The 21730-nt window shown below is 39.1% G+C and overlaps 1 protein-coding gene across 1 annotated transcript in view; it reads right to left on the bottom strand.

Annotated features, from left to right (window-relative positions):
- LOC137198518 (gamma-aminobutyric acid type B receptor subunit 1-like) overlaps positions 1–21271 on the bottom strand; it is a 127803-nt gene extending 106532 nt beyond the window's left edge. Inside the window, exon 1 of the mRNA XM_067612403.1 lies at positions 20031–21271. Coding sequence (XP_067468504.1) covers positions 20031–20264 — 234 coding nt within the window. The 5' untranslated portion in view covers positions 20265–21271. The remainder of the gene's footprint in view (positions 1–20030) is intronic.
- Positions 21272–21730: the final 459 nt, after the last annotated feature.

The raw sequence follows: 21730 nt of genomic DNA, 5'->3' as shown, positions 1-21730 counted from the left end.
AACTAAAGAGTTGGTCTTAGATCCAAGATCAGTAGGGGACCATAGTCCTGTTGTCATACACGACCCATTGAGCAGGTCAGCTCATATAAATATCTTGGAGTTCACTTAGATGACACTTTTAGTTGGTCTGTGCATGTTGAAAGCTTGTGTTCTCGTCTACAGCGGAGATTGTATTTTCTATGCAGACTAAGAGTATATGGGGTGGACAAAAGCATCATGTTTTTATTCTACCAGGCAGTGCTAGAGAGTTTAGTCAGATATGGGATGTCATTCTGGTATGGCAACGTCACAGCAAAACTAAAAACTAAACTTGCTTGTCTGGTACACACGGCCATGAAGGTAATTAGAAAAAGTGACTACCAGACCCTGCAGTCCATTTACCAACAAACTGTTTTTAGGCAAGCCCAGAGGATAGTAAATGACCCCTCTCACATCCTTCATTCAGAGCTTCTACCCTTGGGCAGACGATACAGAGTCCCTCACTGCAAACTCAACTGTTTTAAGAATTCATTTGTTCCAACCTCCATTACATTTCTTAACAATGCTGCTTGAGGCCGAAGTTTGTGCAATAATTTTTGGTAAATGGTAAATGATTGTACTTGTATAGCACCTTCCTAGTCTTCCAACCACTCAAAGCACTTTTACACTATGTGTCACATGCACCCATTCACATACACATTCATACGCTGAATGGGTACAGGGTACAGGTCCCAACCTACCTATCAGGGGGAACTAACCATTCACACACATTCATACACTGATGGCACAGCCATCAGGAGCAATTTGTGCAATTTGAGTTCATTATCTTGCCCAAGGACACATGCAATCTGGAGGAGCCGGGAATCAAACCCCCAGTCTTCCGATTAGTGGATGACCCGCTCTACCTCCTGAGCCACAGCCACTATTGTAGCTGGGAAATTACTGGTTATTGGTGAAAATAAATATACTAAAGATCAACCCCACATCATCTATTTATTTTGCTTGTAAACCCAAATATGAGGCTATATATATATATTTTAGCAAAGCCTAATTTCTATTTTCTTTATTTACACACAATCTTTCCACATACCCTCCTGGTAACTGCAGAACTACCCCTGAGCTATCCCTGTGGATCTATCCATTATGATGATGTTACATTACAGGTGTCATGGGAAACACCCACTTAGTGGCTCCAGCTTTGACACTATTTTTACAAATATGTATGTCCAAAATCAACTTTATCTTCTTTTGAAAAATGGAAACATATACACAATGGCTATAATACCACTATAGTTCAGATCTCCTTACAAATAAATTGAGGAATTTAAATTATGTTAACAATGGAATTCTATGTAATAAAAAGCAACCTATTGTCACAAATTTATAAATAAGTCTCCATCATATGACAAGCTCAGGTTACCTAAAGGAGAACATATACAGCAGGGTAAATTTTCTGTACCACCTACTGAAATTGCAAAGCAAAAGCAACTTAGCGCCTTTTGAATGAACTTGCAAGTTTCAGTTATAATTACAGTAACAGCAAAGTTGAAGTTATTTCGCAGAGGAGCAAAAGGAAGTGAACCCCCCCCCCCCCCCCGTCAGGGTCATGATGAAGGTCACAGACCATTTCAGTTCAAATCATAAACATTCAACACAGGTCTCACTTAATTTCCTGTTTCAGTGTTTGCCAACATCAATAGCTGACAGGACATAAACTTGGATCCAAGCTGTTACCTAGCAACCAGCCCCTGAAACAGTCATATCCTGTCTCTGAGGGAAAAATCCAATCCCCTGTAGTTACAGGAGGCTGCTGAGGCATGTGTTGGATTGGCTCCTCTCACCTAATGACACTGAGTCAACATGCTTGGTAACAAGCTTCTTGGAGAAAGCTGCCCTCCTCAGTCCTGAATGAAATAAATTGGTTTGTAAAGCAGACCGGCAGTAATCTGGAGCTACATTCCTTGCAGCTGACTCATTGATTAACCCTGGCACTCAGGGGAAATCACCAACACATTCAAATGAGATACTGTAGCTTCTATATCTGCCCCCCACCCCATCCTCATCCCACTCTGAACCTTTGGGACCTGTCCTCTACTTTTAGCACCACATGGCTCGGACAGATATTTAATCTTTTCACCAGATCTCAGGAAAAAGCTTGAGAAATTTTCTGCTTGACGCAGGCTTTTTTCTTTTTTTTCTTTTTGCCTCTCAGACATGGCAGCCTGCAGTGCTGGATTGCGATCAGCAGGAGATCTATCAGAGCATGTTCAGTGGGATGTGCAGCTGGCCTGGCAGAGAGGTGGAGTGGTGTAGAGGTCTGTGATCGATGAGTGCTCCAGCCAGCACTTCTTTCATTTGGCCAACTGCTCTCAATATGGCTTTCTCACACGGACAAACTAAAATCGTCCAGCCATCCATCTGCTCCTGTTTGTGCAATGATAGAAGGTGCATGATCTTGCCTTTGTCTCGTAGCCAAATCTGTTTTGTTTGAACCGCAGTTGTCTTGGTTACTGTTGTCATGCCAACCTCAACAACACCTCCCCTCCCCCCACACCACCACCACCACCACCACCACTCCAGGCTTTTGAAGTGAGGATCCAATGCAATGCAGAGCAGCTCAAACCAATCAGAGAGATGCTTTTAAAAAACACACTGTCACAGCGCGATTAACTGTGTATATATTCTGTGTGTGTGTGTGCGCACGTGTGTGCATGCGTGGGTGTGTGTTGGTATGCAGTGTGTAGTAAAGCTCAGGTGGGAATAGGCAGATAGAGGGAATGACACAGAAGTTATGATCCAGCAAAAGTGCAGCATAAAAACCTGAAACCATATCTTAGCAATTAAAAAATGAATGACAATAATGACATCTCTGCTCACAGAGTTTCAATATATCTCCCTCTCATACATGTTTAGAGAGGTCTGTTCTTCTGAGCATGAACAGATTAAAAAAAACTGAAAATGTGTTTGGTGAGGAGTTCAAAGCTATTAATACAGTTTATACATCTATTTCACAAATTGGAGGTGAAGAGTAACAACCCACACACTGTATACATTGTGTCCCTGTTGGTTGGATTCGGCCTGTGACAGCTGCTCCACTTTGTTTGTTATACAGTATGTTGTCATGAGTCATGTGTCATGTTGCTTTGAAAGCTCACATATCAGAGTACTGATTGCAGGGCTTCTGTAATGCTGACAAATAATGAGAATTGACTTTAACCTCTGACTCACATCTCCCATTTGTATAGTGATTCAGATAGGTCTGGTGGGCTCACTAGCTAGGTTTATATCCAAATGTAGCGCACATTTTTTAACTTTCTAGAATATTGGTGAAAGAAAAATCTAATGATTATCAGGGGTTAATTCATCAAGATAAACAGTTGGTGGTGCTAATTTGCCAGTCGGTTCAATCAAACCATTACAGAGGAAGGGGGCATAACAGGATGATGTAAAACGGCGGCAGTCTATGCTCAAACAGAAAACCATGTGGAAATTGTGATGGAAATATGAAATTTGTGTTTGTTTCATGTATTAATTTGACGAATGTTACAGTCACCTCATCGCACCTCATCAGATCTGATGTTTTCTTCTCTTCAGTGGAAACTTCAGTAACGTTTAAGTCACATGCTTCACGTACGTCATTATTTATTCACTAAGTCTTCTTCGTCACATTTTACTTTTATTGATACACCAACTTTTCTGCTTCAGCCAAACTTAAAATCTCTTTTGCAATATTTTGAGATTTTTTTTTCACTCACGGTTCTTTTTACACACAAATTGAAACTACAAATAAAAAAGTGGATGAAAATGCACTTACTTACAGCTGCTTCAACTGTGTGGAGAAACAATCCACCAATCAGAAATTTGTAGGTGTGATTACAAATAGGAATGTCATCATCCTAAAAAGCTAACTGGCTACCTAGCTACTGTACAGCCATGAAAATGTATTCCTGGGGCCAGAGTGGGGAACATTGAATCAAATTTAGAACTGATGGCTAAGGATAAGCGTAAATATGGTACAATTGTTATTCATGTCAACGGGAATGACTCCCGATTGCGGCAATCGGAGGTCACTAAAATTAATGGTCGGTGTGTACATATGCAAAGACTATGTCAGACTCCATAGTCTTCTCTGGGCCCCTGCCAAATCTGACCAGTAATGACATGTATAGCTGCATGTCATCATTCAACCACTGACTGTCAAAGTGGTGTCCAGCAAACGATGTGGACTTCATAGACAGGCAGACTTTCTGGGGAAGACCTGGTCTGATTAGGAGAGACGGCATACATCCCACTTTGGATGGAGCTGCTCTGATATCTAGAAATGTGGCTGAGTTTATTAACAGAGACAAAGAGGATGTAGAGCACGCACATCCAAAAAAACTTTCACAGGTGCTTGATCAAAAATCACACTAAAAGCAAAGATCAGAAAAAAGATCCACACACTGTACGAGTAGCTCCCAGCAATTTTAATTGAGCAACAGTTCGTAGCTCCCAGCAATTTTAATTGAGCAACAGTTCGATCTACCAAAGATCTTCATCAGGCATTGTCAAATCACCATCACAGAGCAAGACCGGAGTTTATTACCAGACCAAAACCATGACAACCCAGAGCTGAGACGTGGAGGCAGAGCTGCAGTCCTACAAGCTTCTCTGTGCTTCCATCAGAGCAGTTACCCACCCAAAACCAAATAGAGACTGCGTCTGTTCCCTGACCACTTAAATCAGTTAAATCTAAAATAAACAAAAGAGGAGTCATTCATAAAAATCTTTTTTTTTTTTTTAATTTAGTGAGATGAGACAAAACAGATGGTACAAGACATAATAAGACAGAATGTAATCCAACGGAAGACATGACAGGATTTGCGTGAGAAGACAAATATGCATTGAGGACTTATAGTGGTAACAGCAGAAAAGAAAAATTCAGATGTTAGTACTTATGATATGAAATGTGTGTGTTAGGGCAGGTGTAGGGCAGTCTGATTTCTGTGTGTGTAGGTGTGAGTGTGTATGTAAGTGTAGAAGAGCAACTGGGGCCAGTGGTTAAAAAAATGATAACAAGTAAATAAATAAAAATAAATAAAAAGGGAGAGGAATGGAGAAATTTTGAATTAAAAAAGAATAAATAAGTTGAAGTATCTAGGTAGGGGAGGCTGGTGATGTCTTCATTCACTGGCGCCCCAGCCCGCCGCCCCCAGAGGCGAAGCAAGGAAGGAGTGAGGAAGAGCAGGGGGGAGGAAAAAAGGGAAGAGAGGGGAAAAAATGGAGAGGGGGGAATAAATAGGGAAATTGAAAAAAGATATCCCAGGTACAGCCAATTCATAATATTTTCTTTGTGTTTAATGTTTTGACTTTGCTTTTTTCCCTCCTCCCCTTTCTTTTTAATCCTCTTTTTCTTCTGAATTTGAGTTTGGATTTTTGCTTATTTCTGCATGGGGTTGGGTTATTCCCTTCCTTAGCAACCTCCAGACCCTGGGGAGGAAGCTGGCTGTTGGAGGGCGCACCACGTCGCCCACCCACCCATCCTGAACAGCCCCCAGAACCAATGGGAGAGAGCCTGTTCTTGTGGGAAGAGAGATTCTTCCCATCCTTCCCCACCTCCAATCCCATTCCCACTCCCACCCCACCCCACACCACCCCAGAGGACAGGAGACCAGGGCACCCCAGCCAGGAAGGCATGGCTGATCAGACGAGTGGAGGAGAGGGGCAAACAGAAAAGTTAAAATTAAATAATTAAATAGATAAATAAATAAGAAAATGCAGAAGGAATTGGGGTGGAGCTGGTGTGCCTTTTTTATTTTAGTATGATTTATTTGTGTGTGTTCCGCAGGGTGTTTATATCTGTAATAGTGATGGGAGAAAGTAATGATGTCATGCATTAATGCCTTTTATATCATGTCATGAGGAATATGTTAGCCTAAATGAATCCCCTCCCCTCAGTCACATTAATACTCATATTCCTTGAGACACTGGCCGAGGAGGTGGAGTTGCAGCCATTTTCAACTAAAGCCTAATTATCAACCCTAGACCTAATCTTAATTATAACTCATTCAAAAGCCTTTTTCTTAGTCTCTCTCAACGAACCTGGAAAACTTTACAGCCAGTTCTGTTTGTTATAGTGTACCGTCCTCCTGGCCCATACTCTGAATTGTTATCAGAATTGGTCTAAGACTCAGCATTAATAGAAGAGAATAAAAACAGCCCAAGGTTCCTTTTCACCACTTTGGCCAGGCTGACAAAGAGTCATAACTCTATTGATCCATGTATTCCTATAGCTCTCAGTAGTAATGACTTTATGAGCTTCTTTAATGATAAAATTCTTACTATTAGAGACAAAATTAACCACCTCCTGCCCTCAACAGGCACCGTTTTCTCCCCAAACACAGGCACCTTAGAAACAGCTGTAAATCCTGACATACATTTGGACTGTTTTTCTCCAGTCGACATTTCTGAACTAACTTCAATGATTTGTTCAGCTAAACCATCAACCTGTCTCTTAGACCCCATCCCAACTAGGTTGCTTAAGGAAGTCTTACCCTTAGTTAGCACTTCTTTACTAGATATGATCAATCTGTCTTTAGTGACAAGCTATGTACCACAGTCCTTTAAAGTAGCTGTAATTAAACCTCTTCTTAAAAAGTCTACTCTTGATGATTGAGGCCAACTATAGACCTATATTTAATCTTCCATTTCTCTCTAAGATCTTTGAGAAAGCAGTTGCTAGTCAGTTATGCAACTTTATACATAACAATAGTTTATTTGAGGATTTTCAGTCAGGATTTAGAGTGCATCATAGCACAGAGACAGCACTGGTGAAAGTCACAAATGATCTCCTGACTGCATCAGACAAAGGACTTCTCTCTGGACTTCTCTTGTTAGATCTTAGTGCCGCATTTGATACAATTGACCATCACATCCTATTATAGAGGCTGGAACATTTAATTGGCATTAAAGAAACTGCATTAAGCTGGTTTAAATCCTATTTATCAGATTGATTTCAGTTTGTACACGTTAATGATGAATCCTCCATGCACGCAAAAGTTAGACACAGAGTTCCACAAGGTTCTGTGCTTGGACCAATACTATTCACCTTATATATGCTTCCTGTAGGTAATATATACACTTCATAAATTTCCATTGCTATGCAGATGATACCCAATTATATTTATCAATAAATTCAGATGAAACCTATCAGTTAACTAAACTCCAAGTATGCCTTAAAGACATAAAGACCTGGATGACCTGCAGTCTTAGAAAAAACTGGAGTTATTGTGCTTGGCCCTAAACACCTTAGAAACACATTATCTAATGACATAGCTACTCTAGATGGTATTGCCAAGGCCTCCAGCTCCACCATAAGGAATCTGGGAGTTATCTTTGATCAGGATATGTCCTTTAACTCCCACATAAAACTAATTTCAAGGACTGCCTTTTTTCACTTACGGAATATTGCAAAAATCAGGCACATCCTTTCTAAAAAAGAAGCAGAAAAAATAGTCCACGTATTTGTTACTTCTATTCTGGATTACTGCAATTCCTTATTATCTGGCTGCCTAAACAAGTCTCTAAAGGCTCTCCAGCTGGTCCAGAATGTGGCTGCATATGTGCTGACAAAAACTAGAAAAAGAGAGTATATTTCTCCCATTTTAGCTTTGCTGCATTGGCTTCCTGTAAAATCCAGAATTGAACTTAAAATACCTCTCCTCACCTACAAAGCTCTTAATGCTCAAGCACCATCATATCTCAAAGAGCTCATAGTACCCTATTATCCTACTAAAACTATCCCGATTGTAGTTCCTACAGTCTCCAAAAGTAGAATGGGAGGCAGAGCCTTCAACTATCAGACTCCTGTCCTGCGGAACCATCTCCCAGATTCGGTCTGGGGGGCAGACACCCTCTCTATGTTTAAGAGTAGGCTTAAAACTTTACTTTTTGATAAAGCTTATATTGAGGGCTGACCAGGCTTGCCTTGTACCAACCCCTACTTATGCTGCTATAGGTCTAGACTGCTGGGGGACTTCCCATGATGCACTGAGCTCCTCTCTAAATTTAACTTCTCATCTAGAGCACTGGCATGGATCTCTGCATATTTATCTAATAGGATACTGTGTGTAAAAGTTGGTGAAACACTGTCCAGTAACATGAAGTGCACAGTGGGTGTTCCACAAGAGTCAGTGTTAGGTCCTCTATTATTTAGTCTATATTTTAATGATCTCCCTCAACAGCGTCATGATGTAGAACTACAAATGTATGCAGATGACGCCATTGTGTACACACATGCAAAAACAGCTGAGTTAGCTGTAACAATTGCATTGGAAAGGATCACACATTTGGCTTGATCAATCATGTCTGAGTCTGAATGTAAACAAGACAAAAGGTATGTTTTCCTCTAAAACCATGGTACAGCCTCCTAATGCTGATATTTTCATCAAAAGTGAAATGACAGACATAGTTACTGATTTTAAATATCTGGATCCAACTTTAAGAAACATGTTAAAAAAAAACAGTTAAAACCATAAAGTACAACTTAGCAAATTTTAGAGATATTAGAAACTTTCTCTCTTTGGATGCAGCCAAGATATTTATGCATGCTATGATTCCTTCCCATATGTCTTATTGCATCACATGTTGGGGGTAGGCTAGAGAAACAGCCATAAACGTCTTGAGTCCTTATACAAACAAACTCTAAAAACTCTGGACAAAAAGTCAATGCATTTTCATCACTGTAGGTTACTGGAAAAATACAATTTGCTGAGCTTTGAGAATTTTAGATTATTCTCAAGCTTGTGCCCAGTTTATAAAATTTTAAATGGTTTGGCCCCTCCTCCACTATGTGACTTTGTGTACACTCGCTCAGTTAGTTCTATTCGATCCTCCAGAATATCCTCTATACAAGATTGTACCATACCATTTCATCACACTGCATTTGGGCAGTCAGCTTTCTGTGTGAAAGCCACAACTAAGTGGAATGCCCTACCTGATATGAAGAACTGCAGTTCAATCAATACATTCAAGGCCAAATTAAAAGATCTTATTAAAAGACCAATCAGCTCTGTGACCACTGAGTCTAAATTTCATCTATGGTCTTCTCATTAGCGCAGGTAGTCTTGCTTTTAATTTGACAAGTTTACATTATTAATTTCTAATTGACATTGTGGGTGTATGTGATGCGCTGTTGTGTGTAGCTTTGTATTTTGTATCTTGTATATTGTATGGTGTGTTCTGTGTGTTTTTTGCTTTGTACTGTTTGTTGTGATGTTGTATGTTTTGATTGTGGGGGACTGCGGATGTAAATTAGCTTTGAGCTAACTCCGATGCAGTGCATCTTTTATGTTAAAAACTGTACACTGTTCCAATAAATAAATACAATCAATCAGTCAAATCTCCTCCTCCTCTCCATATGTATGCATTCATGTACCATTAATGCATGTTACTAACTTGGCTTCTTCCCTGGAGTTTTTTGTGCTTTCTCATCTCACAGGAAACCCTAGGGTTCCAGCTGTGGGCCTTTGCCATGGGAGTGGTGCGGGGACGGTGGCGGTCCTGTTGGTGTCCTTCTCCAGCTATTGCTGCTACTTGTTATTGCTAGTCATATCTCTATTATTATTATCATTATTATTATTATTATTATTATTATTATTATTATTATTATTATTATTATTATTATTATTATGCTTCTCTGTGTCTCTCAACAAATGTCTAGATGACTGAAAAGACACCAGCAGGATGAATATTTCATTGGCTACTAATTTGTTAGGACAACTACGAAGAAAAAACTCCCAAACAGAAATCAACTAACATGAGCACAATGTCAGTCTAATTGAATGAAGTGGAACTAAATGGCAATACAGTCTGATTATTGTGCTAAATAACCCTGTGGCAGTGTTTGTAAAGGTTTCTTTTAAAACCCTTTTAATATGTCTCTACATTATTTTTTCAACCCCTCCTCTATCTCCTTGCAACCCTGTTTCCTCAAAATTATGTTCATATGAAACTATTTTACATGAGCAAGATGTAAAGTAGGAAACATGATACCGCTCAGAATACATTATGTATCAGGAAACATTTAAAATAACATGTCAAACTGTTTACTGACAACACTAAATGTTCATATTGAATGTACTGTTCACTGTCAGTGTTGTTTTTACTACAATATCTGCTCTTGACTACTAAAGCAAGAATAATGTTTTGGTAACCCTTCCTTTTACAGTCCCCTAATTAATAAGTATTTACCCGGTAAATATATGGTAAATTATAGTATATTATTGGGTAATTACCATTGGTAAATAAGTACGTAAATACAAAGAAGTTTAATGCACTATCTAGAAATTAAGATAGTACTCTCTGATAAATAACTTTTTCTTATATAGATATTGTTTGTGGCTACACCACTTTATTAAGGGTTTATTATATTTTATCTTAGAAACAATGGAATTGTTTTTATTTAAGATGAAAACTTACATCAATACTTCCTTGGTAACACCCTCCGCAGGAAAAGTTCTCCTTTAGTATCATGGTACATCTTAAATGCTATTTTTTAAAGACTGTTTTTACTAAGTAAGTAAGCTGAAACTGTACTGTAAAAGGAAGCCTTGTTTGTTTCCATGGTATTACCAGGCTCTTACGTCCACCCACACCTCAGACACTGTTTTATGTTTTTTTTTATGTCCTTGCAGCAGCAAATTGCAGGGTTAGTGCAGTCTTTAGCCAATAACAGTGATTGGGTGGGGAGGATGTAACCCAGCTATAATTTTAGTCAGTTTGTGTCATTATATTGTCACTTTCATCCAATTCGTAACACCTTTTAAGTGGTACGACTACTACTTTACAACTGCTTTACAACGGTCAGTTTGTATACGAACATGCTGGTAGGAGGAAAAGCAGGTCAGATGGTTGTAGCTGTGGCAGTTAGCCTGTGAGAGCAAGTTGCTCACTCTATGCACTCACCAGCGTCAAATCACTTGCTTTTGTGATATTCTCCTATTGGGTGAGCATTCATATTTAAGATATATGACACTGTCTGTCTTATGGTAATGTGTTGCCTGCCTTATGGTAAAGTTTTAACAACCAAATTAATGTTTATTAGCATGCTAACTGCTAATTATGCACCATGCTAGGCAGACTTTGGCAAGAAGTTTGTACAAGTTACCTCTATGTCCAGAGTGTAAACTCACATGTTTTATGCTGTTTTAAGGTAAATTTCAAAGGAATATGTTGCTTTATATGTCACAGTTTCACTCACTTATATTAGGGAGTGATGTGTCTTTTGCATTTAATAGAAGTTACAGTGAGTTATAGTTTGTATTGTGTATTAAACCTAGAGCACAATACTGTTTGTTATTGAGCTACAAAAGAAAAAAAAAGCTCAGATGGTTGTAGCTGTGGCAGTCGTGGGGGGTTACGCAAGAATTTGGGTCACAGAAGATGACAGCAAGATTTGAACAGAGACGATGGGTAACGGCATCTACCGGCTCAACATGTGTCTCTAACAATAAGATAACTTGGGGACAGGGCTAAGCTCTGCTATAGAGTTATCTGCTCACCAAATGTGTGCGTGTGTATTTATAGGAGCAGGTATGTGCATTGTTAGCAAATGAGGTAGAAGCACCAAAAAGCGAAATTTCTCAGCAATCGTGAGGAGAATTCGTGCTTGCTTTTATTTATACAGAGACATGGCGCGAATGAGTGCAGCCCAGTACTTGTATTTGTATCAGTATTTGTTGAGGCAGCGAAATTATTTGTATTTGTATTCAAATAAAAGTGGAAAGAGGCTTAAAAATCCTGTTTTTGCTTTTGTTTTTATTGCGCTTTTAATTTTAGAAAATTAAAGTGTTACAATAAGTGTTCATGAATAAACTACCTTACGAAGGAGGTCCCTACACCGGTTCTCAAACTGGAGTCTCCTAGGTCATAGACGACTGCGCTGACTACTGAGCTAAAACTTTACTTATCACCTCATTGCAGACAGACCTCTTCCTATTTATACACCCATAACAAAGAGACAGAACAGCGTGTAACGTGTAGGGAAGAACTTCAAAGGCGATTATTGCTTTGCTCTTTTCATTTATTGCCTATTTTTTACATCCTAACTTTGTGGAAAGGAGAAGGGGAACGACAGGTTATGGAGAGTCACTTCGTGTGTGTCAGTAGCTCAGCTTTATCTCTGGGGAACACCCCCAACTCTGGGTGTGATGTCCAAATTAGGAAAGGTGCATCATGTAGCAGGTGGATGTGACTCCTTGTTGGGACCTGCTGATAGACATAACAGTGGAGCAGAGGAGAGATACTGAGATAGTGATGTAACCAACCCGTGCACTGGTAGTTGACATGGGTGTTTTTTTCTTCCTGAAAACAAATAATTTTTAAAATATTTGTATGAAACAAATATTTGTAAAAAAACAAACAAACAACAAAACACTATTTGTGCTTTGCCGAATAACATATTTGTATTTGGGCACACCCCTAGTGCAAACGTACTTATTCGTCGGCCGCAGTCTGATTTCAACAAATAAAATGCAACCCACAGTCTCACACACGATGGCAAGCTAACACAAAACGGTCCAAGCAGTTGGACAAACACAAATCGAGCATGATAAACACAACCAAACAAGCAACAAACAGCAACAATACTTCACAGTATCTTCAGCAGCAACAACTGGACTCATGTTCCATTAACTTCACAACAAACAGCATTGAGGCTGAAAATACACACACTTTAATAACCTATCTCTGCTCAGACTTAAACCTCTTACTTGTGTCACTTAAGGAAGGGTGTGTTTCAGTCCATCCGTAATGATGGGGCCATCCTTGGCAGGTTGGCAGGTTCACAGCAGCTGATCCTCGGTGACATTGCGGGGGAGAAAGCAGAGTCGACTCAGTTGAAGAAAAGTGGGGTTATCCTTCTTCTTCACTTCTGCAGGAAAGGGTGAGAGTGCTGGGCAGCACAGTGGTCTTCTTTGGATCCAGTAACGTGCTCAGCTGAACACAGAGAAATTTCTACTCGTCCAGCAAGACTGAAATTGTATGGCCTAGTTACAGTCACGTACATACGTAGTTACTTCCTTATATTAGCCATGTGAACAGCTGGAAATGCACTTTGAGAAGTGCCTCCTGTGTTTATACTCTTGGTGACATCATGGCCGGAGGGGGAAAACCCCCATGCATTTCGAGCGGATCTCGTCCAATGGGAGCCAAGAGTTTGACTCACGAGATTTCACACCTAGGTATGATTTGCAGGGCACAATGGGAGTTGAAGTCCGTTTTGAGTCCCTTTGTTTGACTTGGCACCTTTCTTTGTTATCAGGCTTTATGAGTGTGTGGGGGCCTGCCTTTGGCCCTGAAGGACCACCTACTCCACTGACGTCCTCTATTTTCCGGGAGACTAGGCAGGGGAATTGAATTGCTGCCTCCTGTGTTCAACTTGTTTGATAACAGGATAAAGAAATGCATTATTTTGTTTTTCTGTTTTTCATGAGAATTAAAGGAACTACACTTATTAGTCTTGTGGCTTGCTGCTCGACATAATGGAGCTCAAGATTTATCAGGAGGATAGCTGCTTTACTCCAGACAGTATGAACCTGGACTGTGTATGTGTAACAGCATAACATATTGGATATGTAGAAGAACACACAACTTTAATTAACATTAGATCCTGACTGATCCTGTCAGCGTGTCCGAGATTTAAATAATCAATGAAGTTAGGCTGCTGTGCCTCGTGCGTAAATGCGCACAGTGTCTCTCAGTGGAGAGACGCAGCTGCAGGGAGATTGCTGCATATAACTCTATATTTGTCATATATATGTTCAGATGCGGCGCTAGAGCAAATCAACACAGACATTTGATTTTTGTGAGGGGGCACACAATGCATTGTATATTTGTTTATCCTGTTATCAAACAAGTTGAACACAGCTTTGGGCAGAGGGTACAAAGACCCCCGGTCCTCCCACTGGTTAAATAACAACAATGAATTTGGTCCTCGCAAACAGAAATGATGTACGTGTTTATTTGCATATAGAGCGGGGAAGTGAGATCCAATCACAAGTGGTCACTCAAGATGCATGTGGAGACGTATGTTAATGCCAGGTGTGAACAGACGTACTTAGAGCTGTCCACTTGTGATCGGAACACCCAAGGTGCATGTTAATGCCAGGTGTAAACAGGGCCTTTGTCTCATGCACATGGTACATGAGGCCCAGCATTTCCCCCTTTGGTCTGAAGAGTGGGGTACTGGCCACAGTCTTTAGAGCAACTAAAGGGTTGAATAGTTCAATTATCAAAGATAATTATTAATAATTAAAGGTAAATACAATTATTAATATGAATTTATTTCTTTTCTTCTTCTACAGTATAGTTTCAGTTTAGTTACTCCGTAAATTGCAATGCTTTACTTACTGTAAAAAGTACTTACTGTAAAATGTAAGTAAATTATAAAAAAAAAATTGTAAAATCATCTGCAGGAACCTATACAGTACTTAAGAAGATGTACCATGACACTAGAGGAAAACTGTTCCTGCGGAGGTTGTTACTAGGTAAGTATATAATAAACCCTTTATATACTGCATGAACAATAACTATATATGAAAAAGTTATTTATTGGAAAATACTATCTTGATTTCTAGATAGTACATAATTAAACTTGGGCTGTTACAATACCAACATAAACCTTGGATCATTATAATTGTAAGTTGAATTGATGTATACACTGTAAAAAAATGTCTGTGAAATTAACAGTGAAGTGCTGTAAAAATCACAATATAAAAAAAAGTTTAAATAGAAAGATAATGAAGCAGTGGTTAATTCACAGTTATATTTTGTGAAATACTTAACCAAGCATAACTGTTATTTTTAAAGTAAGAATATGCTGAAATCATATTTCTGGGTAGAATTTACAGATTACTGTAGTTTAAACACAGAAAACCTGTAATATAAAAATCAATATAATACACTTAAAATTACAACATGTTAGTGTTAAAATAATTTTTTGTCAGGTAGATTTTTTTTAGACTGAAAGAAACCGTATTACGCTTTAGAAATTGGTAGAATTGAGTAGGCCTATATTTAACAATATAGCAGTAGGCTAGGGGAAAGGGTTCTTCAAAAAATTGCATTACACATCAATTATTTTTATATCCTCCTGATAAAAGAACTAACGAGTATGTGTTGCTAATAGCCAATGGATTTCAAAACATTTGAGTGTTACTTGTTCTGTGAAACCTTTTTATTTCTATTCATGTTCACAAACAAAATAAAATGTGCTTGGCAGTACAGGTAATTGCAGTGAACATTTGTTTACGTGGTGGCATCATGGGCACAGGTATGCTAACGTTTCATTTTCTTCAAACTTGAAATACATACCATGACCGTTTGTTAACCGAAAAATATTAGCTTCTGTTTGTGACTGAAGGTATACTTTGCAGAATTAACACCGACTGACAGGGTTAATTAGTCTGGTGGGTTTCGTGCTAAACGCTGAACTCATTAATTTTCAGTTTGTTTCCATGCTGTTGTGGAGCTGTGTTTTTTTCAGCGACGCCCGAAGAGGGTAAAAAACTTTTGAAAAATAGGCAAGGTTGTTAGCTTGCAAAAATGATTACCTGCCATTTTTGCAGCAAAACACTAGATACGTTGAGGGGTTATGTGCTGCATTTTAGAGTTCACAGGAGTGAACCCCGTTGTTTTTTTAAATGTGTTGGCGTCAACTGCAAGCACCCATTTTATACTTATGCAGCTTTTAAAGCTCATTTCTATTGTGTTCACAATTTGCCTGCACCCTCTGCTACTGCTAGCTCTGTTGTTACAGATCTTAAGTTTTCAATTCAGTTCAATTTTATTTATATAGCGCCAAATGCCAAGTGTGCAATTTCGCTGTGTTCACACAGTGAAAGAACTTATATCCCACTTGAATGAGCATATAGAGGAGGGGTGACCTGTGTCATGTGCAGCAACTGGTTGTAAAAACACGTTCACTGTGAAGTGGTGAAACTGTAAAAGGGGCTCTGTATTGTATTGCTGGTGATAATTTGGGTTCACATGGCATTGGTGGGTTTACTGAAAATTTTAGTCATTCTCATTAATTTTGTAGGTACTGTGGAATCACGCGGAGTAAGTTTGAGAGTGATGATCCAAATGTATGTGGTCCACAGCACACACCTGAAAGTTATGATTCTGCTGTTGGTGATCTCCTAATTCAAGACAGTCAAGACATCAAAGGCATAAAGGTAAACTCCATTTTCAATGCTCTGAAATCTTTTCATGTTTGCCAGCCTGGTCTTTCACCTTGTTTAGGCCATGACATATTTGAGGGTGTCTTATCCTACGATGTTGCACCGTACTTGAAGTATTGCATTAAGAAAAAGAAATGAAAATTGCTTGACTAGAGAGTGAAGCAGTTTGAAAGTGTGTTTCAGCTCATTATCTGCTCAGTTCTTAAAATGTTAAAGAAGCAAGTGAAAGTTTCAGACAAAATTGATAAGGAGTTTGTATGCAATTGTTACTGAGTTTTATTGCTGTTTATTTTATCATCTGCATGCCTGTACCTCAATTTGAAGGGCTTGTTTGAGGATATTGGTCCATTTGTTCTATTTTTCATAATGAGGAAATCAGTACAGTAATACAGTAATCCAAAGGATGTTAAAATTCTTACATTTATTCATAAAAAATAAGCCCTTAATTGTCCTTAAGACATTTTCAGGAGGAAAGTCTTTTCTTTCTTTTCTTTCTTTCTTTCATTCTTTTTTCTTCTCATCTTTGTTTCTTTCCCTCCATCTTTCCTCTTTCAGTTCCAGTAAGATTAGCACTAAATGAATGGTAAATGGCCTGTACTTGTATAGCGCCTTTCTAGTCTTCCGACCACTCAAAGCGCTTTTTACACTACGAATCACATTCACCCATTCACACACATTCATTCGCTGAATGGGTACAGGGGCTACCATGCAAGGTCCCACACATTCATACACTGATGGCACAGCCATCAGGAGCAATTTGGGGTTAAGTGTCTTGCCCAAGGACACATCGGCATGTGGACTGGAGAAGCCGGGAATCGAACGGCCGATTTTAGGATTAGTGGACGACCCGCTCTACCTCCTGAGCCACAGCCGTCCCACTAATCTGCACATGCTCTCTATTTTACTGTTGGTAAGTACTTACTGTGAGTACATTCATTGAGAATGGACATATGTTATTGTTTACTGGTCTGAGGTTAGCTTTTGGAAATACAAGTTACTATAGGATTTTTTTTATCTTTCAGTACAGTAACTCTTAAGGTATTACTAGCTTTGCTTCTCAAATGCAATGCAAGAGGGCAGTGCAGTTTAAATTAAATCATCTAAAAGTATACCTGTAATGTAGAGGAACAGTTCCTATTTTTTCACTGAGGAATAATCCTAACAGGTGATTAGTTTTAGACAGTTTTACAGTTTATATTTGAGAGTGATATTAGATAAGAGTCATAGAATGGAATTTTATGCCTTTAAATTGTAATGATTAAATTTTACAGAAAACTCAAAAAATAAAAAAAATAGCCCCATAATGGTCCCTAACCCTGTAATGGTCCTATAATGGTCCTATATTTTTTTCTTTCTTGCCTTGTATTTCTCTCGTCTTTATTTGTTTCCCTCCACCTTTCTTCATTCAATTCCAATAAGATGATTACTAATCTGTCACAGGAGCTCCATTGTTATGTTTGTAAAGCACATATTACAAATAAGTATGTTAAGAAAGGCTGTTATTTTTCACTGCTTTAAGGTGAATAAACTTTTGGAAATGCAAGTTATTGGATTTTTTCATCTTTAAAATAACACACAGGTATATCTAGCTCTGCTTTTCAAATTTTAAATGCTTAATCTGTGTACACTGGATTACACTTTTCACATTTCTGGTAAAAGTCAAACATCTGTAAGAAGCCAGTGCATTTTAAATCAAAAAGTCTAAGATAGAAGTGCCCAATATGCATGTAAAGTAGCAAAACAGTTTCTATTTTTCATTGAGCAATAATTGTAGCAGGTGATGAAAATTACTTTTAGACAGTTTGACAGTTGAGATTGAGTCAGGATTATACGCCTTTGTGATTGTAATGAAGAAATTTTACAGAAAATTCAGTTTTTAGATAATGCTTTTATGTAAAACTCTTGTCATTAATACTGCAAAGACACTACTTTATAAACAACTTTTAAGTAAAATTTGCAGGAAAATTCAGTTAAATGACAGTCTTATAATGAGGATTTTACAGTTGAACTATGTTGTTTCTTTGGTAATTATTAATAAAATTGAATGGGATTCAGTGTATGATAAGCGAAAACTGCATGTAAATGTTACTGAAAGAACTGGTTTAATAGCAGCATGGTCGTGCTAATTTAGCAGAAAAGGGCTGTTGGATTTACTGGTTTTAAATATAATTCTATTTTAAATTGAAACAGTTTTAAACTGTAAAATTTACATGTTGTTCTGTAAAGTTGTTTACATTTTTACTGTATTTTTTACGGAATTGTTCTAGCAACCACAGCTGCCAGTTTTTTTCCATAAAAACAATGGAGTTAACGGGTAATAGTGGAGGTTTTTTTCTCAGTATTTCAGCGGCAGTTTCTCTGTATTTACCTACTTATTTACCAGTGGTATTTACCCAAACATATACCATACCATATATTTACCAGGCAAATACTAATTAGGGGACTGTAAAAGGAAGGGTTACCAACATTTTCATGGTAATACAAAACACAAAGCTTTGGATTAAGTGTAACTTACTTCTAAAGAGTAACTTAACACTAAATCCACTTTCTTGGACCAACAAATGACATATGCACTCACTTTATTACAATATCAACGGATTCTGGGCCCAGTCTATAGAGTTTATTGCAAAGACAGTAATTCTGTTCTCTTTCAGGCAGCAGTCATTATTCCTCCAAAACATATTTGGCAAAGTATTCAAAAGGTTCAAACAGCTGTTCAGTTCTCTACATGTCTATAGTCATCTGTGTTTGCCTGTATAGACACACACACCAAAAAACACAGTTATATTACTAAGTAACATGCAGTAGGTCAACGCAGACTAGACAGTCTGCTTTTACTTCTCACAGAAAAGCATGAAGCAACCCAATGTCACATTGACTTGGTCCAACAGGTAGAAACTGAAATGCTGATCACAAGTTTAGTTCACTTTTGTCTTACCTATCATCTTGACCTCCATACTTTTCTTTTTCTAATTATGTTTCCTCAACCAAATCATTCCCTGCCCTAGCTAAGGTAGAGCTTAGACAGAAACAGAAACAGATAAGCAGTAAAGTTTAGAAACTGAGCAGACAGGGAGCCATTAATAGAGGGGGTGGTATTGTATGAATGTGAGCTGATTTTACAGCTCCTGCTCTTATGCAAACACACACAGATGCAGTTGTTGTGCCACTATACAGTAGTTAGTCATTTCTCTGTGGGCTGCGACCCATTTTATGACCCGAATGCTGCATTTTAAAACATACAATACACAGAGGAGAGAGGACTGCCAATTATCCTAATGATGGCCTGACATGATGTGGAAAATGTAATCACTGTGTAGCAATATAAATAAAACAACCACATTCTGCTGCATGGACTCCACAGTTATAAATAATGAAAAGTTAATTAAGAGATGCAATGCTATGCTCTCACCTCATTCAAGGTTTAAGACAACCATTTCCAGAACAGCCTAACAATTAGCTTTTTCACCAGTACTTTCTACTTTTTATAAAAGGTTTATAAGTTGTTACTAATGATTAATAAATTATAGTTATAAATCATAAATTCCTAATTTTGGTATTACCTATTTGGCCATGCGCTTTCGACCCATACAGACACAGTAATTGTGAAACAGAACATGGGTTAGAAAACACTTGAAATGGTGATGCATAATCAACAGGAAATCTCGTCTCAACCTTTTGTGTTGTTGAGTTACAGCATGTACAACTCGTGACAAATAAAACCAACTCTGATTCTGATTCACATGCACTGTAGTGAAGGATGGGAAAGACTGAGTCTATATTGTTAATGAAACAATGAGTTTCACCAAACTGAGGTACTGAGTTACTCACCATACTGTCGTAGTGTATCAGCTCCAGCTCGTAGTCTGGTAGTATGTCAGTCCTCTTATTCACCAGGTCCAGGGCCATCTGAGCGGCGGGGAGGCAGGCTTGGCCCCCAGGCCAGCCACCGCTCATGGGGAAGAGGGCGCCGATGTAGAGCTTTTTCTTGCCTAGAGCCGGGCAGGAGCAGGACAGGAGGACAGTAAGGGTAAGGGTCATAAAGTAGCTGAGGAGCGCAGCCATGGCTGGTGGGTGCTGGAGGCTCAGAGGTACTCAAATAAGTCACGTTATTCCTCCAGTAATGTTCAGCTTTGAGTCTGCAGGGTGCACTGTGCGTGGGTCAAGAGGGATGAATTCCCATGAGCGGCACAAGTAGAGTTTTCCTCAGAGATGGGAGCACATTGAGAATACCAATTAAGGCTACTTGAGTGATAACGGTTTCATTGGAGCAGAAATAACATCTAACAGCTGATAAACAATGGCAATAAACAGAATTAATCTTATTCAGCTTTAACTAATTCAGGATTATGGAAATTACTGTTATCTAGAATACCATGTGTTGAATAGAACTCCATAAACCTTGACCGTCAAAGGTCTTTTAACCTGCGCTGCATGCGCGGAAAACGATGCCCATGCAACTCGTTTCAGGAATTCAGTAAAATGCAGAGAAGAAGTTCGAAGATGAATAGAGACCGTTGATTAAAATGAGAACAGGCTGGAGCTAAATGAACTGGGATATGAAGTCGAGATTAAGCTCGCTCCGCTGTCCAAGGTGCTGAAACTAAACTCGCGAAGCCTGTTTCACACAGATGACACCGCGTCCCTTTCCTCCTTACGAAATATGAACAAAAATCCACACTGCGTTGACGAAGAATCACGCAGAGAGCTTTATTTTTTCCGTATACCCGCGTCATCTATCTGCCATTCCTCATCTATCCGCCTACATACCCACGGCTCTCTTGTCGAAAGGCTCATTACAAGGCACATCACATGCTGTATGAGAGCATCGCAATACACGAGAATTCTGTGTTCTTAATAATCCAGTGGAGCCTAATGGAGAAGAAGAAGAAAAGAAAGAGAAGAAAGGTCGATCTCAAGATGAGAAAGTGTCCTCGGTGTTGCAGGAATGCGGTGAGCCCTCAGGAGGAGAAAGAGAGAAAAAATGATTGGAGCAGTGTGCGGCTCGTAGCTCTGTGCGTTAGATTGAGGCTGACTGCAGCAGCAGCATGTGAGAGAGGAGGAGGAGGAGGAGGAGGAGGGATGTTCAGTCTCTCCGTTTCACAAACCACTTTGAATTTGCAATCCCTTAACACAGCCCTGCTCATTTATCTTTCCTCCCCCCACCCTCCCCTGCACCCGCTCCTCCACAACAAGCCTCTCCCCCTGCCCTCCCTCTGTCTTTGTATCCTCCGCCCCACCGCCAGCCTGCAGGACATGTTCATTACCCGTTAAAGTAAAACTTCACCGTGTGGATTTTTGGTCTTCAGTCTGTCCACGCGCACTTAAGCATGTAAAGGTTCTTACTCCTGTGTCCTTCCTTCTTCCACTTTTTATATTAGGGCCATTTGTATTCTCATAAGCATGGAAAACATTCATCAAGATCATTGTTGGGTGCTAGAATTTTCCAGTGAAAACACACGCACACATCCAATCAGAACGAGATTAACACGTTATGGGGCCCAGGGTAGAAATAAACTGTGGGCCCCTTG

Source organism: Thunnus thynnus, chromosome 15 (genome assembly GCF_963924715.1).
Source record: "Thunnus thynnus chromosome 15, fThuThy2.1, whole genome shotgun sequence".
Classification (NCBI taxonomy): domain Eukaryota; kingdom Metazoa; phylum Chordata; class Actinopteri; order Scombriformes; family Scombridae; genus Thunnus; species Thunnus thynnus.
Note: the sequence above shows the minus strand (reverse complement) of the source record. Positions and strands in the feature narration are given on the sequence as shown.